Source organism: Sorex araneus, chromosome 1, assembly GCF_027595985.1.
Source record: "Sorex araneus isolate mSorAra2 chromosome 1, mSorAra2.pri, whole genome shotgun sequence".
NCBI classification, from domain to species: domain Eukaryota; kingdom Metazoa; phylum Chordata; class Mammalia; order Eulipotyphla; family Soricidae; genus Sorex; species Sorex araneus.
In genome coordinates this window covers 29,770,959-29,798,782 of record NC_073302.1, presented here as the reverse complement: position 1 = coordinate 29,798,782, position 27,824 = coordinate 29,770,959, and the positions used below count along the sequence as shown (strand labels likewise).

The 27,824-nt window shown below is 44.1% G+C and overlaps 1 protein-coding gene across 4 annotated transcripts in view; it reads right to left on the bottom strand.

Annotated features, from left to right (window-relative positions):
• Window positions 1-27,824, bottom strand: part of ABCA1 (ATP binding cassette subfamily A member 1) — a 148,623-nt gene that overhangs the window by 11,671 nt on the left and 109,128 nt on the right. For 3 of the 4 annotated variants that reach the window (XM_055124798.1, XM_055124802.1, XM_055124805.1), the window contains exons 21-43: window positions 26,810-26,952; window positions 26,365-26,502; window positions 25,286-25,506; window positions 23,079-23,157; window positions 21,993-22,195; window positions 21,055-21,103; window positions 20,750-20,863; window positions 19,566-19,714; window positions 18,093-18,217; window positions 16,325-16,423; window positions 14,529-14,718; window positions 12,982-13,076; window positions 11,545-11,577; window positions 10,774-10,879; window positions 9,899-9,973; window positions 9,169-9,338; window positions 7,315-7,492; window positions 5,236-5,351; window positions 4,978-5,122; window positions 3,419-3,542; window positions 1,913-2,042; window positions 1,529-1,649; window positions 297-359 (exon numbers count right to left, since the gene is read on the bottom strand). In XM_055124798.1, coding sequence (XP_054980773.1) covers window positions 297-359; window positions 1,529-1,649; window positions 1,913-2,042; window positions 3,419-3,542; window positions 4,978-5,122; window positions 5,236-5,351; window positions 7,315-7,492; window positions 9,169-9,338; window positions 9,899-9,973; window positions 10,774-10,879; window positions 11,545-11,577; window positions 12,982-13,076; window positions 14,529-14,718; window positions 16,325-16,423; window positions 18,093-18,217; window positions 19,566-19,714; window positions 20,750-20,863; window positions 21,055-21,103; window positions 21,993-22,195; window positions 23,079-23,157; window positions 25,286-25,506; window positions 26,365-26,502; window positions 26,810-26,952 — 2,866 coding nt within the window. Of the gene's footprint in view, window positions 1-296; window positions 360-1,528; window positions 1,650-1,912; window positions 2,043-3,418; window positions 3,543-4,977; window positions 5,123-5,235; window positions 5,352-7,314; window positions 7,493-9,168; window positions 9,339-9,898; window positions 9,974-10,773; window positions 10,880-11,544; window positions 11,578-12,981; window positions 13,077-14,528; window positions 14,719-16,324; window positions 16,424-18,092; window positions 18,218-19,565; window positions 19,715-20,749; window positions 20,864-21,054; window positions 21,104-21,992; window positions 22,196-23,078; window positions 23,158-23,184; window positions 23,258-25,285; window positions 25,507-26,364; window positions 26,503-26,809; window positions 26,953-27,824 lie in introns of all 4 variants that reach the window. The other variant, XM_055124811.1, reaches the window with a different exon arrangement.

The window sequence follows — 27,824 nt, the reverse complement described above, 5'->3', positions numbered from 1 at the left end:
AGAGAGAGAGAGAGAAACATCTATTTTTTTTAAGCTAATTGAATTTCATCATCATTCTGAGAAGATCACAGCAACTGTATTTTGGATATGCATGCTTTTCTTAAACTGCTTGGCATTTTCCAAAATCATTCTATTTTGACAGATGAGGTCCCTATCTTCTCAATGACTGATTGTTCCACATCAGCATAAATAGAGAAGCCTTTAAATGACACTTCTATCCCCAACAGACATTGCTGTCTGATTAGGTAGACAGAGTCTGAATAAATAGGGACAAATGCAATATAAAGTGCCTTTACCTCTCCAGGAGGAATGCCAACACAAATTCTGTCAACAGCAGGCTTCCTCTTCCTTCTATATATCTGCAATAAACAAAAGGTAAAAATTTACAACCCTCGGTGGCTCACAGCATCCCAAGCAACTGTAGAAAAGGGAATGAGAATCCAAACACACCATGAACTAACACTTATGGCTAAGTCCAAATCACCTCATTGATTTGCTAAGTGCCTTGAACTGTTTCTGTGACAGTTCTGTGACAATGAATGAATGACTGGGTCTCAACGTAAAAGTCAATGAGTTTTTAAGTTTAATATAATCAATCTTCAAATTCACATTGGTCAATATTAACATTTACATATTTTCCACTTATCTAATATATAAAGTTTTTTTGATAAACAAATGAAAGAAATTCTACAGGGTTGCAATGATTTGTAGTCCAAGTATTGCACACAGGGGCAAGGGAGATGACTTAAGAATCAGCGCACATGCTTGGCACACGGGAGCCTTAGGGTGACTCTTTATGCCAGGTGGTCTCCCCAACGCTCAGGCAGCAGTGGCTGCATAGCCGCCCCCCCCCACAAGCCCCAGAAAAACAAGACAGCTTAAAAAATTGCAAACCTACTATTAAAAGAGAAAATTATTGTGATTCTGGAACCTAGAGAAAGCTGGATATACCTCTGCTACTGAACCCTGAGCAGTCATCAGCTTTGTAGACTTAATGAAAGGAGAAATGAACCCTATATTCTCCCTACTTTAGTTTTATCGAAATATGCAGTACTATAACTTTAATAATGAATCTATGGATTTAAGGGTGAGAAGCAAATATACTTGAGAATTCAAGTGTAAGAGTTCACATTATAAAAATATCCTCCGTAGATGTCTTTAACTAAGAAGTCCCCAGGGTATATGTGAAATAGAACTGGGGATAGATGACAGATAAATACACATTTTTTTTTTCTTTTTGGGTCACACCTGGTGATTCACAGGGGTTATTCCTGGCTCTGCACTCAGGAATTACTCCTGGCAGTGCTCAGGGGACCATATGGGATGCTGGGAATCGAACCCGGGGTTGGTTGGGTCGGCTGCGTGCAAGGCAAACGCCCTACCCACTGTGCTATCACTCCAGCCCCCAGATAGATACACATTTAGTACTTCTTTAAAAAAAAAAAAAAGGCCCAGTAAATATAAGATCCAACATAGGAAGCTGAAAAAAAACAACTCTAGATCTTCTATCTTGTTTCTGTTGTCTCACCTTAGTCAGCTCCTTGATTTCTAAGATGTCATTCTGTCCTCCTCCATCGAGAATTCTCTGTCTTTCCCGCCTGACATCTTCATCTTCATCATTCAGAGGTAGAAGCTTTGTATTTACAGATCTTAAGGATAAAAATAGTTACAAAAAAAAAATCAAGCTTTCAAGCTATTTTTCAAATGATCAAGTTTCAAAAGTAGTCCTTTCAAATCGAGCCCCCCAGTTTGCCGAAGGAGCAGTGGTGGGGAGGGGGATGCCCTTATTAGCAAAAGCAGTGTCGTTACAGGCTTTGGGTTTAAGCCGATCCGACCACCACTTAACCAGAAGGGATTCCTTGTGTTCTTCTTGGAGACCCACCAAACAGGTAAATTCTGAGAAAACTCTCACCTGGGTCTGATGAAGAATCTGTACTGGATGAGAACAGTGATGAGGAAGAACACCACCCCTTCCACAGCCATGGCAAAAAGGTTTCGACCCACCAAGTCCCAAGACAGTGGTGAGACAAAGCGATTCTCTCCTGGACGACACAATGTAGAGATCCAGTTAGAATGGAATTACCATCCTCAAATTCAGACTCAAATTTATCTCCCTTCCTGGGGCCAGACCGATAGTACAGCAGATAGGGTGTTTGCCCTTGCATGCAGGTGACGTGGGTTTGATCCCTGGCATCCCATTTGGCCCCTGGAGCAATGCCAGGAGTATTTCTGAGTGAAGAGCCAGGAGTAAGGCCTGAGCATCACTAGGTGTGACTCAAAAAGCTGGGGGGTGGGGTGGGGAAGAAGCAGTTACAACCAGTTTAAGAAAAGTATTATTTCCCTTCCTGAAAACACCAATGGCTATCAACCATAGCAAAGACCATTTTTAAGTGTGTGTCTTTCCTGCCTGACATCTTCATCCTTCATCCTCATCATTTAGAGGTAGAAGCTTTGTATTTACAGATCTTAAGGATAAAAATAGTTACCAAAAAAATCAAGCTTTCAAGCTATTTTGTGTGTGTGTGTGTGTGTGTGTGTGTGTGTGTGTGTAGGCTGGGGTTGGGGTGGGAGGTGCAAAGTGGCAATTATTTTAGAGAAGGAATTTAGGAGAACATACAGCAATATAGTACCATGAAAATTTCAGAGTCAACAGGTATTAGATTTCTATCACTTTATCTAAGCTGTTAATGTTTCCATTTTAATGAGACATGCCAACAATCTTCTTTAAAAAAAAAATCTATGGGAGTTCTTAGGGTGAAATATTTTCACAACTTATTTCACTAGGGAAAATGCAAGAGTCTCTTTTGGTAGCAACCCAACTTAATCCATGACTCAGTTAAATTACCCACTTTCATGTTAATATTCCTTAAATTCTTTATACATCTCTTGAACCTCCAAGCTGAAAACAAGGAAAACCACATGATCTTCTATGTCCATTAAATTACATGGCCTATCTAATTATATGAGCTGGTGGATAAAGAATAGTTATATGGTCATAGTAGAAATATTTTCAAAGACTCTAAAGGAAAAATCTGTAGTAAATTACCTTTTCATAGACTCTAAAAGTAATATATATGGCCTTTGCAGGCTCATGGTTTTCCTAAAAGTACCGAAGTTTACCTCTCCTTAAATCTCCTGGCGTGTATATCATTCTAAAAGCCGTAGCTTGAGTTTTCTAGTGACTCTGACAAACCCAACCAGTGGCATTAGGCCCTGGGTCCAAATAAAAGCCAACATTCTTACCTGCAAAATGATACCCTCATTTTTCTCAAATCTATCAGAGTTGTATTACAAAACCCATACCAGCTACGTATAAGAGTCTAGTGCCCAATGATCAGCCAAAATGAAGGCCAGAGTACCAATTCCCATGCAAATTGCATCTCCTGAAAGCATCTTGAAGGCACTGCTATTGACTTACCAAACCTTTCCAAGGCATCAGCCATTGCCTGGTTCTTCACCATGTCAATGAGTCCCCGTCCCAAACAAAAGTGTGGGAAGATCAGGAACACAGACTTCAGGATATCATTGATGTTATTCAGCTTCTACAAAAATCAGACAGAGAGAATGAGCCAGAAACAGAGAGATATTGAATGTCATTTGCTATTTAGACTAAAAAATGTATCAAAGTCTGACATGATGGCAGCGAAGGAAAAATTTGATTCCCTAGAGTCAAACTGAAACTTTGAATTCAGATAACAATAAATAGCAGCAGTCACAGCTGATGATATATAGCATAATACAATTTTCCCTAGAAAATTTCTAATAATGCTATGAGTGTGGAGACATATGAGTAAAGTTTAGAAGCACAGCTATGTTTAGTCATAAGAAAACCCACAATAAAATATTTGCTTTGCATTTCAAAAGCAAATTGTTCGTGTCTGGGTCAATATTTCAGCTTCAGGATTTTGCTGGAATTTTTAAAATTCATCTCAAACACATGAAGTCAGAGCTAACTGAATGTCCAGCACTTGTGTAAATGGCAATGCACTAAATGCACTGTGATAGGTAGGGCACAGGAGAGGCAACAGTCAATAGTCTCTACCCTGAGGAAAAGACACAAAATTGGGAATTGGTACATGTGTCATGAACTGAGGGCTTGCAGAGGATAGGGAAAATAGCACCTCCAAAGAACAGGTTAGGAAAACTTCATAATTCTTGAAGAACAAGTAAAATGCTACTGGACTCTGATGGAGAAAGGATACCGGAAAGCTACAGGAGTGAAATGGAAAGTCTTAGCTTACATTTTTAATACCTTGGGAAGAAGTCTGAGCTAAGCTGGCCAGGACAGGCTATATACCTATAAATCAAAAGAAATTCTATGGGGGTTTTTTCTCTTTTTTTTCTTTTTTTTATTGAATCACCATGAAATACAGTTACAATTCTATGTTTTGAATCTTGCCCAGCTTGGGTGACTGGATAGACAGTAATGTCAACCACTGTGACAGAAATGCCAAGAGAACTAATAGGTTCTCAGGGGGAAAGGTTATAAGGCCAAATCTGGGGTATCCATAAATTATCTAAACAAAACTAACCGTGATGAAGAGAAGAATGTGAAACTAGAGTTCAAGGTACAATAAGGGTTATGGACAAAAGGCCAGAGGATCGAAGAGAGAACTGCCTTAAAAGACACTGAGGCAGAGGTGGTAGTGGCAGCAGCATCCAGTACAAATCACCCAGCGAAAGCAACTCGAGAGGAAAGCAAATATGGAAGAAAACCAACTGCTAGAGGAAACTAACACTTAGTGAGAAGTATAAAAAATGCTCAAGACAACTGAAAGTCTGAATCAGGGAAATACAAGGAAAGGGAGCTAAAAGAGTTGCATCGTAACACCAAGCAAAAGAAAATCCCCAAAATGGACAGAGCCATTAGTGGCATCAATACCACAGACAAGTGAATGGAGATGACGATTGAACACTGCCCTCTGGCTTCCAGAGACATTTGGCCCAGGAGGGCGGCGCTCTCTCGGCAGAACTCACATTGTTGGTGAAGAGCTCCAACACAAAAGTAGCCACGCTGCCATTGATGCCAATGAAGAGGTTCACACTGGTGAGGACCACATAGGCTGTACTGGGGATCTTGAACACGAAGGAGGCGGGATACATGAGAGGTGTGATCGACCACCTGCGGAGGCACAAAGACAAATGTCTACTGGATGCCCGCTGACTTCCGTTCTCTCTGATACTGGGTACCATATGCCTCACTCTCTGCCACCCGGCCACCCTAAGGTTCCTTACCCATACAGCAGAAGGAGAAGGGCTAACACAGGCAGGTTAGTGGAGGAGACGTAGGACTTCTGCTGGAAGCAGATGAAGATGATAATGACCAGCGTGGCAGGGACCACATAGTTGCACTAAAAGGGAAACAGAAAAATTAAGTTCACTCCTACATCAAAGACACAATGACATATCTGAAGTCTTCAACATCCTCGGACAAGAAAGGGCAGATAAACATATTGGAGAATAACTCTGAATTAATGAAGGCACATAAACTATTAATCAAAATACCGGACAATACATTTTGACAAGCATTTTACCCTTGGCTGATTTTATAAACTGCATGCCCTTTCTGTCTTTCCAACAGCTAAGCCAAGGTGTCACGCTCAGTAAACTTACTGAACGATGGATTCCCAGTCAGAGTAATTTCAATTTCACAGGCAGAAAATAAGCTTCCATTATTCTTCCCGAAAATGATTGTGTCTGTCTCATCATTAATGCTATATTATAGTCTGCCCAAGTTCAATCTCACATGTAATCTATTTATGAGGTAAGCGCTTATAACATGAATGTCAGAACTGTTTCATCATACCGAGAATAATTTTAAAGTCTACACTGATGGTGTATCGAGCATTAAAATGCAGAAATAAAGACCTGACCATAGGACAATTATGAAAATTCATAGCGGGAGAGGAAAGCCTAGGTAGGAAGATAATAGAGGGCTTGTCAGCTCTTAGAAGAAGTTACAGCTTCCGAAGGCTCTGCCTGAGTCCCATCCTATTCGATATATTTATCAACATCTTCAATGAAGACATGCTTATAGTCTATTTCAGAGACTGTACAGCAGAGGGGAACAGCTAATATACAGGAAGATAAGTTATGCTGCTCAGTTCCAGGATTTGATCTTTCATCTCTGATTCCCCCATGCTTCACAGAATCAGGCAATAATGAGCACTCAGTATGTTTTTACTGAATGAGGTAATTACTGAATCAAGCTAAAAGCAAAGCAAGTGGATACTAAACAAGAGGCAGTTTAACGGAGATGGATGTAAAGATCAGATTCTGAAAAGCCAGTGGCATCAGTATCAAATGAGAAAGACTCCATAAACAAGCCTTTCTGTGGATGGAGATTTGGCTCACGACCAAGTCTCCAGCAAGTGAGCACTCCTTCCAACACGTAATACCCTTGAGCTGAGTAACAGAAGTATGGGAAAAAGAGCAAGTCCCTCTAGATTCATAGTCTTCCGACCACAGCCTGAACACAAGGGTAATTCTGGGCTTTGATTTCCAAATGGGGCATTAACAATATGGAGTGTGGCCCTATCAAAACAATCAGGCCAACACAATGACATGTCAGGGAGGCTTTGGTGTAATCAACCCCCTCCTCGTGATCACTCAGACTTGCACAGTCCTTCAGACACTATGAAGTATGTTTTTGTGTTATCATCTGGGGCTGACTAAGTTAAATAAAAGGTTAAATAAAAATTGTTTTCAAATATACAAGGGGACGTGCACTGGGAGAAAAATTAAATCTGCTCTGTGCGACTTAAGGGAAGTCATGCGGAGGTATATTACCATCCACTTTATGAAAATTCTTCATAATTCTTTGAAGTCCTTCACATTGGTCTAAATAGAGGCAGCTCATGTGAGTTGGCATAAAACCATATTGAAAACTGGTAGATTATACACACACACACACACACACACATAAGCTTTCAAATGAGAAATGGATTTTCTAATAAGGCAAGGAGACCACCCTCGAATCTCAAGGTTAAAATCCACTAGACAAGGGACATTCGTGTTTCACTAAGAGTGTTTCACCTCAGTCTTCAGAAAGGTTTCACATAGGAAATGGGTTGTGGTGGTGGTGATGACAGTGCTATTAACTATTATATACCAGGGACTAATTTTTCTCTCTGGCGTGAGGTTAGCTCTGTGTATAGTATTATATTTGGTATCATGAAAGTAAATAGCTGCCTCTGCCTTTGCTTCTTTCATTCATCTTTAGTCTGGCTAGAATAGTTCCCAGTGAGAGCCAGCGGCTCTTTCTTCCAATGCAGACTGATGGAGATTTATAAAGCAGCAGTCCAGGATTCTTACCATGTCCCAGACAAAATTAGAGAGCCAATAGATGACGGGCTTCACTCCACTGATGAACTGCAAGTGCTTAGCTTTGCTGACCCGCTCCTGGATCAGGAATACAACAAAGCTGGCCGGGACAAAGGACATCGCAAAGATGACACAGATGGACACAAGGACATCCACTGATGTGGTCATCCTGAGAGAGAGAAGGAGAAGATGAAGTGGGATCACTGATGCACCTGATGATCCATTTGAGGACACACACACACACACACACACACACACACACACACACACACACACACGTATCTTCTGTATAGGGAGAAAACTCCATTTGACGAGTATGTTTTATGTCAATTTAGAGATAATCATTTTTAAGTTTAGGGGGAAAAAACCCTGATAATTTAAATTCAAAAGTAGCTTCAGGGAAGCCTAGGAGTCTCTTGCTTGCGTCTGGGAAATGGCTCAGTGGCTGAGAGTGCCTATTTGTGAAGAATAAGGCTCAGTCCCAGTGCCACAATCCTGATGGCTCTGCTATTTGTGCCTGGCATCTCTGTTGTCTGAGATCCCTGGGGCTGCAGGTGATTTATGGGCACACCACATCCAGGTATGTGCAAGCACCTTAATTAAAGGGCGAGACTCCCGGCAAACACCGCAACTAAAATAAAATGAGAAAGTGCTGTGGTCAGTAATGAGACTCCAGCAAACACTTTAACTAGTTATGCCTGAGAACAGCTTAAAGAGTATGAACTGCAACAAGCACCACAACTAAATGTACAAGGCACAACCCAGCACAAGTGCCACTTCCAGTTATCCCAACATCATCAACAGAGAGAAGGGACATGGGGGAAGTCCACTGCCATCACCAAACTTTCAAAGGACATCTAAGATTGGCTTCATGACATTCACTATTGCTCACTGTTTCTGATATACTATCAGCAACAGGCTGTAACTTTCACATGAGTAGCTTTAAAGTGAAATAAAATAGAAATATCAATGTGAAACAATTCAAATAGGCTTACTTGGGGCCATAAATAAATCTGAAAAAAAATAGTGTGTGACATGTCAATCTAACACGTACAAAATTGGATCCGATTTTTAACGTGATTGTTTAATAAGCTTAATAAATAGGATTCACACTATAATGTATATACAGATCTATACATACACACATATACGGGATTGTATAAAATAGCCTAGTGATATATGCTGCATTTTATGTAAGTGAAGTAGAAATAATAATTGTGCTGTGCCCCATTCACAAAAAGGGATCTGCTGTTGATAGCTTTCAACAATGTGCTAAGAGCTGGACTTAGCAATTTTCTGAAGTTTCCTCGGTTAACAGGACACATCTAAGAATTCAGAGTATGACTGAATCACCGATTTCTACCTCTGCTAAAGGCTTGAAAATCAGACCATGCTAGCTTTAAACACACACAACACACACACACACACACACACACGCACACACGCACATACACACACAATTTCAAATCAGAAATTAAAAATACAAGATGCTAAAACACCAAGCCTAAAGCCAGTTGTTCTAAAACCAAACTGATTTTTATTAAATATTGGGTTAACAGCACGTGTAATTATTTTAGGGTTTTATTAATATATTTTCACCTTAGAGAATTCACTAAATACAATGTTCTTTACATAACAGAGTTATTTATCTTCCGCAATTTTAATCTGTCAGCCAATTTATAAACTGATCATTTTCTGCCTAGAGCCTTATCAATCCAGACATACCATAATATAACTGTCTCCCCAGCTGTTACTCTACAACCAGATTCCCCAGCTCTAAGATTTTCCCAGGCCCCTCTCTTCTCCTTCTCTCCCCATCCCCCCACTCAGCCCAGTCACACTTACAGAGCCACTTCCGAGAGCTGCTGTTTGGTGAGGTTCAGCGGGTGGTTGAAAGCAGTGATGCCATACTGGCCAGGCTTCTCCCCCTTCTGCAGGTTGGCCCGGAGAATTGCATTGTTGATGACGTTCAAGAAAGAGCTGATGGCATGCCAGCCCTTGTTATTGAACCACACCTGAAATAAAATATACCAGGGACAAAGGTCATGTTCCCAAGCCCTGCTCTTGGAAGTAGACACACATAGACACACACATATACATGTATGCGCGCACACAGACACACACACACACACACATACACACACACTCACATAAATTTCATACAAATTTCAGAAATACTGCTCATGTGCCATGATAAAACACTAGAGTCAGAAAACAAAGCAAATGAGTAATAACAGCCAGGGAATGCTGAGAAGTGACCACTTGGCCAAGCACCATGCTAACTTCTTTCAACACAGTTCAAATACTGACATGGCTACTCCACTACATTCATTAGGAAACTGAGGCTTAGGTAAGCTAAAAATCTTGGTCAAGGTCACAAAGATTCACTTGTATATGGTAGCAAAGCAAATGTTCCCGAGCATTACAGCATGTGCCCTAACTCAAACTATTACTAATTTGCTAGGACATGAATACCCCTCCCAAAGTTGCCATGAGCTGAAACTATTTGAGTATTGGTATATGTAGGGAGTATAAAACATAATATAAAGAGTCTGGTTCACTAGTATGTTTTTACCTTGACGTTATTTTTTGTGTCCAATCCTGTCATGAACCTTCCCAAGCTGCTGAGAAATCGATCTGCCGAACTGTCCTGTGAACAACAAAAACTTGACTCAGTGTGGGTGGGATATTTCAAAGTGCTCTTCTGGGGCTAAACTGTAGAAGTTAAGGCACTGGCACGCGCATGACCCCGGTTCACTCCCTGGCAAACACCAACGGGAGTGATCCCTGAGCACAGAATCAAAAATAGTCTCTGAACCCCCATGGTATAGCTCAAAACAAAACACAAGCAAAAAAAAAAAAAATTCTCTACTACACTCAGAGAGCAAATGGATCAGACCCATGGGACATAATATTTCCAGAGACACAGACCCTAGGATTAAGTTGTTATGATTCTGGAGTCTGTGACACCTTATGGTTTTGATTCTCATTTTAAAAAAAAAGAGATCATGCTTTAGCTAAAAATAAATAAATAAATAAAAATAAAATTTAAAAAAAGAGATCTGATACACATGGAAATGGAGTGACTGCTTGAAGCATGCCACCACCTTAAAAAAAATGATTAACTTCTTGTCTAACCAATAATGTTCTTAAAAAGCGTATTTGAAGCTCAGTTTCTTTACCCACTGGCTAAATATATTAACTGGAGTTATTTTGAGAACTTTGAAATCTCTGAGCTTGTTTCTGTTCTACACCTCAAATAATAAATATATACTCAGTAGTTCAACCTTGGCTGGTGCACAATCACTAAATACAAATAATAGCTTTGTAACTAAAAATCTAAATTCAGAAAAGGGTAACTAAGGACTTACATTGACCGACCAACTACTCCCAATACCAGCAACTCTCAGTGCCTTTGGCTGATGTGTGCTAATGAGATGGATACTATACCTTGGCCACCTTTAAGTGTTTCTTCACTTGCTTGATGGCATCATTAACTTCTTGACTTGGAGGAAGTGACTGGGAATTACTGGCACCCAGAGAAAATCCGCCATACCTAAAGGAATGGTCCACTATTAAAATAGTGCATAATACACTATACCTGTCTACAGCAGACTTAACTTGACTGTGTCCATGTTTCAGAGAAATAACTTGCTTATTAAAAAGAGAACCAAATTAGACTCAGAAAAGTTATATCTTGAGCTACCCATAGGGGATTCTACATCTCTTTTTTGTTTTTTTGTATGGGGGCCACACCCAGCAATGCTCAGAGCTTACTCCTAGCTCTGTGTCTAGGGACCACTGCTTAACGCTAATGGTTTCTGCCCTAGTGAAAGGGACCTGAGTCTGATTATGCACAGAGTAAAGTGTTTAAAACATGAGGGAAAACAGCTCATCACCTCCTAGATGCTCTCTACCCTAGGAGACTGAGGTTCTAAACTAGAAGCTTCTTGGGGCTGGAGCAATAGCACAGCGGGTACGGCATTTGCCTTTCATGCAGTCGACCGCGGTTCAATTCCCAGCATCCCATGTGGTCCCCTGAGCAACACCAAGGGTAATTCCTGAGTGCAGAGCCAGGAGTAACCCCTGTGCATCGCCGGCTGTGATCCAAAAAGCCAAAAATACATATAAATAAACTAGAAGCTTCTCAAGGCAAACAGATGGACTTAACTACAGGACTCAAGGGAAATCAAAATAAATTCCACTTTTAGGTCCACTTACCTAAATTCATTCACCCAAAACTTGTTCTTTAAGCTGCAAAAGACAAAAACAAAGAAACCAAAGATCATTACAAGAAATTAAAAATCAGTTCAAAGGGATCTTTGTTCCTATTTTCGATGACCAAAAAAAAGTCAAAATCTATTTGAAGATACAACACGGGGAGAGAAATAATCCTGTGATCAGGGTGGAAACATAAGAGGGATTTATCACTGGAGAGAAACCCTAATCAGTATACCCTATCTTCCCTCTTAAAACTGTATTTTTTTATATGAAAATCAAATTTCAGCTATTAAGTCACTCTCAAAATCACTTTACACACAAGACTAGACTGAATTAGGAACTCATGGAAAATGCCTCTCTCCTCTGAAACTCAAAGTATTTATTCTTGTCACAGGCATATTCTTGTCATTTAAAGGGGCCAAGAATCCCTACCTGAGAGGCACAGTTAACCAAAAGAAACCAGAACAGGGGCCAGAGCAATAGTACAGCGGGTAGGGTGTTTGCCTTGCATGTGGCCGACCCGGGTTCGATCCCCGGCATCCCATATGGTCCCCCAAGGACCGCCAGGAGTAATTCCTGAGTGCAAAGCCAGGAGTAACCCCTGAGCATCGCTGGGTGTGACCCAAAAAGACCAAAAAAAAAAAGAAAAAAACAGAACAAACATGCCCCCAGCATCCACTAAGTCTTCAATGCTGGGCAGAGTTGCCACAGGAAGTTCCAAGGCTCTGCAGTTCGGCAGGTGGTTCAGGGTTGGCTCAGAGCTGGTCTAGTGCCACATAAAATCATGTATTCTATCATGAGAGGCACTTCAGAGATATCATGTTATTTCACTCTCACAACAAACTAATTAAGGGCACCACTGTTATCATATTTGATACCAGCTAGGTCTCCAAGGATGACCAGCTGCCCCCAATGCAGCAACTTAAAAAGTGGAAAAATTTAAATATAATTCAAATTAAAATTTGAACTCAGATTTCTTATTGTGATATACCTGACAAATAGCACTGTTTAAGGTATAAAAGATGTGAATTTGATATATTTATAAATTACAATATGATTACCATGGTAGTGTTAATGAATACCTCCTTCATATCCCATAATTATCACTTCTTTTGTGTGTGGTGAGACTATTTAAAATCTAATTGCTTAGTGACTTTGAATTATAAAACTGCCACGTTATTTATAGTCACAATGATGTGCACTGGATCTCACCACACCATGACAATATGCCAGGCTACCTCAACCTTGAACTTAACAACTAAATGTCCATAATTCTTATCTTTTCAAATCTGGCAAACTCCTCAACTTCCAAGAAGACATGACAAAAAAATGGTGCCCCCTCTCCAACCTCCCCCACCATTCTGGCTACTAGTTTTAGACCTTCAATTCCACTAATAAATATGGATAAAGCAAGAGCCAAGATGAGCAAATAATGACCTTTTGGCTATGATCTGCACATAAGTCTTCACCAGATAATCTGAAATGTTTCTCCCAGACAGGTTCTGAAGAATATCCGCTGTGTTCTGTCTTCTCTGTTAGCACAGAAAAAGCAAGCATAAGTCTTCAGTGTCATAAGTACCAGACCAGATGCAGCAAATAAAACAAGGACTATCATGACACATGTCTCTCAAACAAGCCCTACACTGTAACTGGACACCGCCCAGAGGCAAGGCATTGCCACCCACCAACCCCTGAGCTCTGGATGCTTCTGCCCTCAGCAGTCATCATTCATTTACATCAATCTAAGGAGTTTTCCAGAAAATTATAACTCTTTGGCCAATTAGACATTAGTCAGTAACTTAGATATGTATGAATGATTATACATGTCATATACATATGATTATACATATATTGCATTACATTAATCATATTAGACATATGTAATACATATCATAAACAAAATCACATACATATGATTAGACATGTATAAATCTGGGTGTTCCTGGCCTGACGTTATCTCTGTGTGCCCTGGAGCCTTTCGTGCTGATGCTAGGATTAGACGCAGTGGGAACATGCAGAAATCAGGTGCTTTATCAACTGAGCAATCTCCCAAGCCCTAAAACACAATTCTCTGTAGTCAATAAAAAAGGCTTTTTAGGGAGCAACATCATTGCCTACACTTTGTGAAATATTTGATCCACGGGAGTTACATTGCCAATCTGTCTTGGTATTCTAAGGCAAGGTGATCGGGACTTCTTTATCCTCACTGCAGTGAAACTGCTTATCCTCGCACTGCAAACTAGATGTTGGTAAAGCAACAGAGACATCCCCAGCAAATCTTTTCCTGACACTGTTCTCAGAAAGAAGGATAAGCAAACACAAAGACTCAGCACTGCTCCCACTGTTGGCGGTTCAGAAAAGGTGAGTTTGAAACTCTCAGAGGTCTTATGGGCAAGCGAAAAAAGAGACACTGTCTAAAGGAGTTAGCAAGTGGCCGGTGGCAGAGTCGGGGATGCGGCTGGGTCTGCCTGTCCGTGCTGCCAGCATCTCTGTGAGAGGCCACAGAACATCTCCTACAGCCCGAGGACTGGGCAGAGAGAACTGGGCTCCGATTCGACCTCAAACAAGTCCGTGAGCAAGGCTGATTTTTTTCCTTTTTGAGTCAGACCCTATGATGCTCAGGGGTTATTCCTGGCTTTGAACTCAGGAATTACTCCTGGCGGTGCTCGGGGGAACCATATGGGATGCTGGGAATCGAACCCGGGTCGGCCGCATGCAAGGCAAATGCTGTACCCGCTGTGCTATTGCTCCAGCCCAAGCAAAGCTGATTTTGGGAAGACAGAATCTGACACACTCTACTTTCTCCCTCAAAACCCACTACACCTCTCCCTGTGACAAGAATAAAGCTACGGACCAGAAGTGATGCTCCTAACATGGCATGTTGTCTAGTCCTTCTTCCCAAGCAGAAACTCCAGGCCTATCCTGCACCCCTGACTGTCTGTCCATTTGCTCTGCCGCCCCACTGCCCTGTCAGAGTGACTCACCTGCGGAGGAGGCAGCCCCCCGGCCCCCAGAGGACACACGGGCAGCATCTTCTTGGTTCTGTCATTGCTACACTGGCAGGCGGGGGAGGGGTTGTCCATGGTCCAGTTCCCGTTCTGGAAGAGGTCCATAATGGTCTGGGGAACTGAGGCAGTGGTCCACTCCTCCTCCCCTACCAAGCAGGGTGTGTCTCTGGGAAGGGAGAACATCAAGGGTTAGATTCCTCCCTCCGCCAGGGTCTGATCTTTCCTCTTGCCTCCAGCACAGGATCAATCACTGACAAGCACAAATATGGACCCATCCCGTCACCATTTTGGAAAGCACAAAACGTGATCTCATAACTGCCTGATGCCTCCTGGCCTCGCCACAGCCTCCTGAACTGCAAACCTGTTTACAGGGAAGATGACGGGATCTGGAAGCTCTAACTGCTCGTATGCTGAGGGCAAGAAAGGAAGACAGCAGCTCGAGGAAACTAATGTGGAGAAAAGGTCTGAATGTTATGCTAAGGGGCTGAAAAGAGTCGAGAGGCAAGATGCCATTTATGTTTCAAACAAGTAGAAAATCTTAAGGTGCTTGAGGGGGCAGAGTGACAGTAAAGTGGGAAGGGCATTTGCCTTGCTCTAAGCTGACCCAGGCTCAATCCCCGGCACTCCATACGGTCCCTGAGCGCACCAGGAGTGATTCTGAGTGTATCCCAGGAATAAGTTCTAAGTACTGCTAGATGTGGCCAGGAATAAGTTCTAAGTACTGCTAGATGTGGCCCAAAGGAAAAAAAAAAAAAGGTGGTGCTTGGGGTGGTGAGAATGTATGATATGGTATTTAAATAACTTAGCCAGGTTGTTCCGTATCCGGTAAGAAATGTGGTCTTCATGCTTGACTTAAGTTCTGAATTACTTCAACACACTCAACAAGGCACTTGCCTTCATGGAGCTTATTTTCTCCACTTAGCTAAATAAATCCGTATCTGCCATCACTGAATATGCCTGGGTCTCACCTCTTTTCCCTGTCTTTGCCCACAAAGATCTCCAAACACAAGCATGTACCCTAACGCTCTCAGACTCATCTGTGCATGGCATTGAATTTGTTTACATACTGTCTGAGTTCTTTTTTTGCTTTTTGGGTCACACCAGGTGATGCTCAAGGGTCTCTCCCGGCTTTGCACTCAGGAATCAATCCTGGTGGTGCTCAGGGGACCATATGGGACGCTGGGAATCAAACCCGGGTCGGCCTCTTGCAAGGCAAACACCTACCCGCTGGTGCTATCACTCCAGCCCCTGTCTGAGCTCTTTAAAAGAAGTATTTTGAAAAAGAAATTTTGAAGCAAATGTTATTATAAAACACACAACTCTACAAGGACAGAAGCTTCTATGTACTGTGATAGGAAATTGAGACATCATCTTTTCAGGTGATGATAAGCCAGACTGCAAATGGAATGTAATAAAGGCCTATCTCTATCTGTAGGAACAGCAGATGGGAGGAAGAGAAGAGAAAAGCATTTGATCAGTATGAAGTACTACTTAAATATTAATTCCACAGGAGTAAACAAACATCTGCAGTGATTCGCTTTGCAGAGTGCTAGGGAATCTCCCTCATCCGCTGTGCTTTTCCTTGATGATCTGATAAGATTACTCTGTTGGCTTTTTAAAGTTAAAGCAGGTTCATAGGGCAAATAATGGCATGCAGTGTGTCAAGTATTACTGCTGATAATGAAAAGTATTAAGAGTACTTTACAAAAGCAAAAACTAATGACAATACAAGAAGACAGTATGGTGGGTCTGATGACTCAAGGGGCACTCACGGGATTGGGTGTCCTTCCATACAGCGAGTCCCAAAGCCAGGTTCTTTGGTGAGAGCATTCAAGAGTTCCTGAGTGGCGGTGTCTTCAGGAGCATCATTACTGTGGAATAGGAGGAGAAGCCAGTTCAGCAATTCACTGAAACCAGGAATCAGGAGGGCAAAATATTTTTCCAATGGAAACCCTCTACTAGTGTTTAAATTAGACTCTACTAGTGTTTAAATTAGTAGATGCCACACTATTAAAAATGCAGATAAACTGTACACAAAACTGAACATAAATCAGCTCAAAATCTGACCACATATATGACATCAAGGTATAGCACTCCAGTGTGAAACTTAGGTGTATAAGTTACTCACATGAAGTATGTGTGAGTATATACACATGAGTGTATGCAAGAATCTATACAGACACACACACACAGTTAAAAGTGTATCTCAATATTAAGTAATCTTTAAGGATTAGTGTTTCAAAAGTATTTTCATGATTATCTATTAGACACAATAAACCACGATTTTCTAAGAAAGGGTCATCAGATTTTGTTGGTTACATGTATGCACAGACAACAAGAAAACATAACAGGCACCAGTTACAAGCACAAAACAAACTTATTGTCTACAGTCTAGTGTTAGTAAATGGTAAAGAAAAGATAAAGTGAGACAGAATAGGATGGAAGCTGTGGTTAAAGAAAAGAGACTAAGTCACATATTTATCATTTTTTGTTTGCTTTTTTGTTTTATGCCACTTCCTCCGACTACAAATTCAAGCACTGAAGAAAACTTATGTATCAAGATTAAGTCTTCTTCGTTTCTGTTTGAAGCACCGGACGCAACAGCTGCTATTTTCATCTGAAGAATACGAGTTCGTGTCGATAACTAATGGACAGGTTAGTGTCTATAACTAATGAACATGTGGATTTCATTTTGTAAAAGAAAGAACCTGGTAATGCAATACTTTCATAGTATATAGAAACTACAAAGTTTAAATGACAGCTAACATTCAAAAATATTATGGCTTCATGCAAGGTCATATTGTTCATGCAAAACACATGACTGACAAGAGCAGTACAGTGAGGACAGTTCAGAGGCAGTAACAGGGGAGTTGGCCAATGACTTTTAAACACTAGTCCACGAACTCTATCAGTCAATTGGTTGAACACCACCACTCAACTACTCTGTGCTAATCACTGTTGGTTCATGGATCAGTGCTCAGAAAGATGTCAGTCCTCAAGCATTAAAAAAAAATGTTGAAAACTACTGGACTGGACTATGTGATTATTCCAGATTTTGCTCCCCACTGTTGTTTGTTTGTTTTGCAATAAATATGAGTTTATTTTTAATAAATATAGAACTATAAATTATGGAATTATATATTAGAAAATTATAGAACTAGTTGTTAGGAGTAATAACAACCAATACATAGGTCAGCTGTTCTCCATGGATGATAATATGATAATATCCAAGGACCATTTGGATATTTATCACATCACTTGCAGGCCATATAGCACAAATAGAGGAGATGCAAACAGCTGACAACAAGCATTGGAATCTGTCCGATCATGAGCCAGGGCCAGACCACGTGATTCTGAGAGCCCTGTAGAGCCCACAGGCCAGACCTCCCCTACCCTTATAGGAGTTTGAGTCACAGAGTTTGATAAAATCCATTCCACTGTGAGATTGTTGAGTCCTCCTCCCTCTGGTCCTCCACATACTGAACACCCTTGATCTACCCAGGCTTTCCTTTTCTTTTGGCATAGAAGGCAAATAGATACCTGAAAAATGTATACTGTTCATTGTACATCCAGGGCTGAAGTTCCAGGCTGGGGTACTTGCCAAAGGGTGGCACGATCAAGCTGAATACCAAGGCAATGCAGACAAACACAGCTGGCAGGACAATCTATAACCAGAAGTTATGGGGGAGTCAGAGGGGGGACTGCAGGGAGAAGAGCAAGTTTCATAAATAAAACCAAGGGGGAAGGCCCCTCTGAGTTGAGTCAACCTCCCTACCCAGTGAGCACACAAATGAGTACAGAGCGCAAGGCCAAGTTCCACCAAGACTCTCTGTGGGTTGGAAGTAGTTAAACTTAAACCTTTCCCCAAAGCCATTTGTGGAAACTGGCAGCACAAGGGGAAGGGTCATGGCAGTAAGGCAGTGGCACCAGATGAGAAGTTCACAGAGGAAACAGTGGCACATACCAGGAGGACTCAGGGGATCTTTAAAATCCCCGCTGAAGCCTGATTCTGCCTTGACTACAAGTATATTCTTAAGAATTCATTCCATCATGGTCTCTCTTCTCACTTGTAGTGGGTGAACTAACACTAAATGAGCTGCTCAGGTCCACACTCAAAAACAAGCCACAGCAGTGGTGCCGATGTAAGGTGACAGCCATCACTGTCTCCCTCAATGGCCACAAGAAGCATAATGGTCTAAGTCCTTCTTGAGCCACCTCCCTCTTAGTACCCATACTTTCTCTGAGTGCAGAAACGCTAAACTCATTTATTGCCGGAAAATTTATCCTTAAAATAACAAAGATTCAAATCAAATCCCTGGTTCTAATGCTCTGAGGTTACAGAGAAAACATACCGAAAGGAAACTGAAATATGGCAAAGTACTATAATGAAAATTATCTCATTTCTTATTATTAAGCTCACTCTCTCTCTTCCTTCTCTCTCTCTCTCTCTCTGGCTCTCTCTTCTCTCTCTCTCTCTCTCTCTCTCTCTCTCTCTCTCTCTCTCTCTCTCTCTCTCTCTCTCTTTCCCTTTGGTCATTATGGTTTTTCTTGCCATTTTTTTAACCTGGTTTTCTTGCTATACTTTTTCTCTGTTTACAGACAAACTTCAAATTCCACTAAATTATTTTGTCAGATCCCCCTGCACATACCATTTCTCACGTTCTGAAAGTATAATTTACCCAATTTTTCTAAACTTTGCTCTTTTATGTTCTCCTCTACAATAAAACTAATACCCCCTCCTCCCCCCCCCCCCGCCAAAAAAAAACCCTCAGAGTAATTACTACTATGAGGCCCTTTCTAAGAAGACCCACTTCAATTCTCATAATAACCCTGTCACGGGTATTATTCCCCACAATTTACAGATGAGAAGACTGAGCTACCGAGAGGTAGAGATGTGCCGTGCCAGAGCTGGGAATGAAATGCTGGCAATCCTATAACCATGCCATCCTGCCCCGTAGGCCAGGGAGCCGGCACCCACAAGGCCTGAGCTCGCAGTCTGGACAGCGTGCTCACCTGAGCGAAGAATCCCTTCCGGCTCCGTCGGGCGATAAGCAGCCTCTTCCACAACAGGGCCACAAACTGCTGCTGCGTGAGTTTCCAGCCCTTCACCTGGTAGGAGCCTTTGCCGTCCATCCCACTGAGCAGGTCTGTCTCCCTGGATTCTGCAAGAAGTCAACATGGAAGCTCACCTATCTCAAACGCTTTTGACCTGCTCGCGCTGGAATCTTCAGCAACCATCCTGGAAGCTTGCTTTTGCGATGGAAGGACATTAGAAGTAACGGGGTTGACAACAAAGCTAAGTCTAAGGCAAAGTCGTGACTCAAAATGTCCCAAAGAGACAGTCCTGACTTTCAGTTCTTATCTGATGAATGCAGATGGTTTGAAACAACTAAGGGCTAAAGTTCACACCTAAGTGATTTCAGATCATCCAGATGAAATGAGCCATCCTCAATTTCTTATAAATCAATGAAACATGGTGTGTATATATATGCTGGTATATTTATATATAGAGAAAGGAATTTTGTCTGCCACCTATCCATTCTAATTTTGGCAAATGATGGACGCATTGTGATGATCCAAGTCCTGACAATGTCTGATGTCAGGGACACAAGCTGCTCACACTCATACAAGCAGGTTCCTGGAGACAGAAAGATCTAGACAGTTTACAAAAATCCTTGCCTCTTAAAGTCATAATTCCTAACTGTAAAAGACATGAGGTGCTTTTCTACCTCACCAATATTTGACCATATCTGGTCTCTCTTCTCCATCTCAGTCAAATACACTCTCTGTCTCTCTTTCTCTCTCTCTCTGTCTCTCTCTCTTGACAAAGAGGAAAACCTAGGGGAACTATTAATTCTAAAAGCAAATCCACCTTTCTAATTCTTTCAAAATCATCAAAAGAATGTTTAGTCATCAATTACAGTCCTAAGGCAAGTTAGAAATGGGACTGAGCAAAAACTTTTTAAAAAGTGAACAAATTTAGAGAATTTCTCAGGTAACTGAGGACTGACTCCAGTTTGACAAAATACAAAACACTGGAAAAGGGAAGGTGGTTTTTCACTCATTCCCATTGCCCCTGGGGTCTGAGAGGCATCGATCACCCTGGCTCCAGGCCATCAAGAGAAAACACTGGGGGGAAAATGTGAATGAGAGTCTATTTCAAAGAGAGATTTATTCCAGATATTTCCCAAACTGACCTGGGTCTATGTCGGAATCATTTGGATCTATCACATCATCTTCAGTGAATGGGCGCAGACAGCTCTGCTTGTCCCCAAAGGCCCGTCTATTTCGTCTTGCTGGCAAGGTTCCATCTGAAGGCAAAGGGAAGAAATTCACATTTCATCTGTTACAAAACAAACCCTTGGCATCTGGTACACTCTAAGACACAAAAAGAAGAATGTGATGAAACAATTCAAAAGCAAGGGGACAACACTGCTGAGCTAAGAGAGCCTGCAGGGAGGGGGGGGGGGGCCCCGGGGGGGCGAGAGGGGCAAAGGGTTACCTGAGGTCTCGGCATCCACTCCACTTTCTTCAGCCACTTTGAGAAATATCTGAAATATGAAAGTAAGAGTATCATCAGCCAGTGTTACCAGAGTGACAAAGCCTCCCAGGATTATTACATTAGCCCCTAAAGACAAAAAAAAATAGAAACCTCATTTATTAATAACACTTGGTCAGAGTCAGTTGCTAGTGAAGCATTTTTTAAACCAGAGGACATTTCCTCAGAGGTGAGAGAAATCAATCCAGATAATTATTTTCAAATAAAAGCTACGATGTGGCGGATACTGCAGTGGGGGTGGGGAGGGTGGGGAGACAACTTATCCAGGACCCAGAGGGAAAGAATTCAGTGGCTCCTTCTCTATCAATGGCCCTAAATCTCTGAGGAGGCTAGCACTATGGTCAATGATCCGGGACAGAATGAGTAGGAGCCAACGGGTTCCCCATCACTAGAAATTTTATTTTTAATTTTTCTGGGTCATACCCAGCGATGCACAGGAGGTACTCCTGGTTATGCACTCAGGAATTACTCCTGGCGGTGCTCAGGGGACCATATGGGATGCTGGGAATCGAACCTGGGTCGGCTGCATGCAAGGCAAATGCTGTACCCGCTGTGCTATTGCTCCAGCCCCCCCATCACTAGAAATATTAAGGATTCAAGTATCAAAAGAACATCTGAACTAGAACTAGGATTTCCAGGATGACCATTTCTCCTGCTTGGCCAGGCCAGGAGGATTCTTAATTCACACCCAGGAGGATTCTTAATTCCTGTCGCCTGCTCTCTCCCTCTATAACCTTAAAGGGTTCACTGGGGCCAACTTGACCCAAAAGTCAATGCCGGGAGGGCTCCATGACAATCCTCTTCCCAGTGGAAATGTTGGCTGGCTGGCTGGCCTTGGGATGGTAGGTCCCACATTATTCTGGGTCCACCACTGAGCTTACTTCTTCTAGGGTGGTCTCTGAGATGCCGTAACTTGAGATGCCCAGGTCCGACAGCCTGTCATCGATCTCATGGAAGAGCTCCACAAAGGCCCCCTCTTTGGCAGCTTCGTAGGGTAGCACGTAGGTCAGCTCGTGCCCAATGTCTTCCACCAGCCGGGCCTCAGTCACATGCTTCCTGATGAGGTTGGAGATAGCGGAGACATCTGTATGGACCGAAGCACAAAGACAAGATGGTTCAGCCAAATCAGATGTCCCGAGTTCAGGGCCGGCCACCTTCCACATGTTTCCTCGGCCTACTCTGCAGAAGACAATGCTGACAAGATGGCCCAGATGCTTAACACATCCTGCATGCTCCTCTCTCTAACGGGCAAGCTCCGAGGTCAAGGATTAGATTTTAGTCCCCTTTCTATCACCCATACTCGGCACGCTGCAAGTGCCCAGGGCACGGTGATAAGGCCAGATGAAGGGGTGGGTGGGTGGATGGCTGGGTAGCTAAGCACTAGGACAAGAAAGGGGAGATAAGGGAAAAGGAGTGACTCTGAAGGTGAAACCGTGATATCTGCTACGTAATTTCAGAGTTCCTCTATGGAAAATGTTAGTAAGGGAATGTTAAATTGCTCGTCATTCCCTAACCTTAAAGGGAAAACAAAATAAAACAAAACAAACAAACAAACAAACAAACAAAAACAGAAAAAACAAGCTCCTTCCATTGATATCACCAAGTGCTAATAATTCCAGAGAAAGAGAAATCTTGGGAACAGACAGCTGCTAGGACTGGGCAGATTATTCTCGAGTAAAGGTTCCAATTCTGTATTATAACTGGTAACACCGACCTCCAGACACACCTCTTGAGGAAATGCGGCAAACTGCTTCTGAAATCCCCAACGAGAGCCTCCTTGGATGCTGAGATCCAATCCCTAACCATTGGCACGGCCTCCCATGCCTCAGCCCTGGACTCCTGTCCCCTCCGCCGTCTCCCAATCCTCTCCACTCTGCCAGCTCCCACACCAAGCGCCCGCTCCCCAGCAAGCATCGGCCACCAAGCTGCCCCTCCGCCAGCCTCCCAGCCCCAGCCCCGTAGCAAACCTTGAGTCAGCGCCACCAGCCTCTGCACCTCTCCTCCTCTGCCTCCACTCTGCCCAGCTGGGAGAAGCTCAGGCACCACCTGAATAAGAAACCCCAGAATCCTTACCGATGGTCAGCGTGTCACTTTCATGGTCGCTGCCCAGGCCAGCATCAGAACTGCTCTGAGAAACACTGTCCTCCTAATGGCAAAGAAGGAGGTGAGAACGCGTCAGGCACCGAGCGAGGCACAGCCACCACCACCTGCCTCCGCCTGCGGAGGACGTGCAAGAGGCCTCTCGTGGGTGTCAACCGGAGCAAGAAGCTGTCCTGGAGGCAGACACCTGGTACCTGTCATGGCTTTGGATGCTGCTCCGGACACGCATGCCAGGTGGGCTGAGGCGGTGAACAGAACTGTGGCCTGCCAAGGAGAGCCACTCTGCGGACCACCAGCCATTGTGGGCACAGATTGACCGTGGCTGTCATTTTAGAGCTCCTCGGGTGTTAATGTGTGTGGAATCACCCAGGACCGTGGTGAAACAGCAGCTTCTGATGTGAAAATTCTATGCTGGGACATGGGTCAACCTTTCTCACCTGCCCTCCAATAAACCTGCTGCTACAGATCACACTAGGAGTAGCTGGGGGAAAGGTACATACATGCACATGGTATCTAGACTGGGATTTAAATATTTTAGATGTTCATCAAAACAAGTGCGTAGGCATGCCCTGTGTACAGAGGAAAAAAATGTACCCAGTTACTGTTATTTGCCCTCTTGCTATTCTTAGGTAAAAGACCAAATCAACATCACCTCCGGCGGTTCAGGGTTCCTAGCACTTTTTGAGATTTTAGCTGTACCGTAGGTCAGGGTTTGCAGCCCCGAGGCCATGACCAGGCTGGGGGCAACACAGCAAGGCCTCCCTGTGAGCTGGGGTCACCGTCCCTCCGGCTCCGTGTCCGGCTGCACCTTTGTTCCGTGCCCTGGGACCCTGCGGTGGGGCTGGTCCGGGCTGCAGGTCAGGGATGGAGGGGTCACCTGAGGGGCCGTGGGTGGACCGCAGCCCGCGTCCAAGCCTGCCCAAGGTCCCTTCGCTGCATCTCGGGTTTCTGAGCCACGACATTTGTCCAGGTGGACCCAGCCAGGTGCCTTAAGTCAAATCACGCTATTCCTGTTGCTTGCTCTTGGCCACATGACATCTTATAGCCTAGGTCTCACTCTCAGAGAGATGTGGCAAGCTACTGAGAGTTTCCTGCCATTATGGGAGAGCCTGGCAAGCTCCCCGTGGGGTATTCATATGCCAAATACAGTAATAATGGTGGGTCTCATTCTCCTGAACCTGAAAAAGCCTCTACTGCGACACCATTGGGAAGGATGAGTAAAGAGAGGCTTCTAAAATCTCAGGGCTAGGACGAATCTAAAATCTCAGGGCTACGACCCACTTGAGCAAATCAACGATCAAAGGGATGATAGTGATAGTGGAAGCTGTATTGATAGATTTTAAAATCTACAAAGAATTTGCTATTATTATTGTTGTTGTGCCCGGAGGCTGCTAGAATGAACATCTAGCAAGAAGCCAGAGCTCGGTCAGTATCTGCTCCTTTGTTGTGGAGGTCAACTAGATTTAAAGGTTATGAGCAGAAATAACAGGGCAGGGCCATGGAGATTCGTGAAAGGGCTGGGACATAGGTCTGGCACGTACGAGACCTAGAGTTCAAAATCCTGAACGGCGTGATTCCCCCAAATACCATCATAGCATGGGTGACTCCCAATACAGCTGGCTCCAAGCAGCACAGCGTCACCAGGCTCAAGATCTGAACTACAGCCAGCACAGATGCATCGAGGGTCGCTGAAGTGTGGCCCCCAGACTCCAAGAGCATTGCTGGGAAGGCCCCCCACCCCACCCCAAATCAGCAGTGCATTCTCAAGCAGCCAGGCTTCTTCACTCTTGGCAAATCTCTTTCCTTCTTCGTGAGTCTTGCAAGAATCTTCTCCACCAGGAGCCTCCACAGGAGATGACGCTCAACAGAGCAGCATAATGGAAACAGGTGTCTACTGAGCTTGAAACAATTGACGTCTGCTCTGACTGTGAAGCGACTGAAGACTGAGGAGATGCTGGCCTCCAGTAGCGAAGAGGGGGTGGGGAAAAGGGGGGCAGAGGTGGAGAAGCCACCGTGGCTAAGAGTCCTGACTCCCTGCACCCAGCATGACCCCAGCCCTGGGATGGCGACTCACCTTTTTCAGGTACGACACAGTACTGCTGCTATTTCTGCAGGAGCTGAGCGAGGAGTCCACGTCCTTCTTGACCAAGGTCAGGTAGTAGCCTGTTCCCAGCTGGTTCTTTAGAAACAGGGAGGAGCCCACACAGCACAGCTTCCCGTGGGAGATGATGGCGATCCGGTCCCCCAGGATGTCCGCTTCGTCCATGTGGTGGGTGGAGAGAATGATGGTGCGACCTGCCCGTCACAAACACAAGAGAGGGGGCCGGGCAGGCCCGTTAGTTCTCATTAACTTAGTCATCTAGGAGGCAGGTACCACTATGTGAGGCCAAGAAACGGGCAAGTTAAATGACTTCCCCCAGACCTTGTGCCCGGCAGAGTTCTCAAAGCATAAGGTCACTGTCACTGTCACTGATCCCGTTGCTTGTTGATTTGCTTGAGCGGGCACCAGTAACCAGTCTCCATTGTGAGACTTGTTACTGTTTTTGCCATATCGAATATGCCACGGGTAGCTTGTGGTAACCTCAATTCCTTCTGAAGCTCTAGGTATTTTTTTTGGGGGGGGGGTTGGGGGGAGGAGGAGCTGGGTGGAAGATGCATGCTCAGTGTGCTCAGGGATTACCCCTGGCTCTGTGTTCAGGGATCACTCCTGGTGGGGTTCAGGGACTCGTAAATGTGTCACTTCTGCATCTGTCAGCAGACAGTCGATCATGCACCTCAGTCTCCATTCATTCATTACTTTTTTCATCACTTTTCCCCATGACTTAAAAAGTGCAAGTGCACACTTCTGGTGACAGAGATGAACAATGAAGTGGTCTCTGTTCTCTGGAAGCTCCTTCTATAGGGAACACAAACATGTGTCCTTTATCGTTTCTCTTCTTGCAGGCTCCTAGGGGAAACATACGCTTTGTCTTGTAAATCAGGTCTTCTGTCTCCAGACCGTGGGTGAACAGAGTTTTGAGAAAAGAACTTCTGCATTTTCCCTAAGAACACCAGTTCTGGTGTTCTAACAAGAACAGCCACGGGATTTGCTCGCCTACTCAAGAGCCTCTCAGCTCCCGAGCCTATAGTCCAGAATCCGCATGCAGCAGTTACCTTGCCGATACTTGAGCAGCAGCTCCCATATTCCCCTACGGGAGTAGGGGTCCACGCCGGCTGTGGGCTCATCCAGAATGACAACTTTGGATCCCCCCACAAAGGCCAAAGCGACAGACAGCTTCCTCTGCATCCCACCTGCAAGGACGAGAAAGGTTGCCAAGGTTTGGGTATGGAACAGTTCCCTCCAGACAGTAGCTAAAGGCAAAGGTGGTGAGAAACATCTGGGGTGGGGGTGGGACTGAGGGGGCGAGGAGCATGCCATAGCTGCATTTCTGACCCCTCAATCCAAATGGAGGCATTGGGGCAACTTCCGGTGTGTGTGTGTGTGTGTGTGTGTGTGTGTGTGTGTGTGTGTGTGTGTGTGTGTGTGTGTGTGTGTGTGAGAGAGAGGCAGGGGGATGGGGCTGGAGAAAGAGGGAGTAGGAGCATCTCTGGGCCTCACCTGACAATTGGCTTGTCTTGCTTTTCAGTTTGCTGGGGGGCAAACCCACATCCAGGGCCATCTGCTCCATCTCTGCTTTCACGTGCTTCTCGGAGAGCCCTTTCAGGCGGGCATAGAACCAGATGTGTTCCTCGACAGTCAGCCTAGGGACAGGGGCACATCAGCTCTGAGCCAGGGCCTCTGGGCCCTGCAGAATGTCCCAAAGTACAACGCCTCTTAACCCAGATCAGGAGAGAGCAGGCACATTGCCCTTACCCTTGAAAAGATAACTTCATTAACTTAGGGGGAAAAAAACTAACACCCAGGGAGAATTCCACAGCAACACATGATTCACTCGAGAAGCCCAAGCCAAAATGTGATGAGGCATCTTCTACCAACTTCCGGCAGATTTCAGTACCAGGCATCAGCTGATCCAACTGTAAAACTGCAAGTCCTTCGAGGGCCCGTAATCTCACTTATCAGCCAAGAAGCTGGTGAGGTGGTAACCTGGTGTGGCCCTAGAGGACCACAGAGGATCCCTGTTGGATCCCGAGAGAAGGGAGACCCCTGTGAGACCAGGAGCCCAGGCTGCTCAGATCAAAGAAATGAGGGTCCAAAAGGAGCAAGTGTTTGCTCAAGATCTGAGAGCTCAGGTCTTCCTTGGGTTTACCACAAACTCTCACCAGAGCCCCACCGGTTCAAAGGACTTAAGCCCATGTAGCCTTGAGTGCACAGGCCCCTAGGCGCCTGCCTCGGGTACCTGGTTCGGGTATGTGAGAGAGTATGGCAGCAGAGACAGGATAAGCAAACATCTCCCTGCGGAATGACAATATTGGAGTGTCCCATTTCCCAAGTTCTTGTAGGCCTGCTGGACTGAGGTCATACCCTACTGCTGCATGATTCACCTTCCGTTTAGCCTTAAGTCAAAGTATATCAGGGGTTCGACATGGCCCGTGGCCGGACCTGCCAAGCCTAATAAAGGCAAACGCTCAAGTCCCACTAACAGGAGCCACAACCCGAAGAGGTCAGCTCCAGA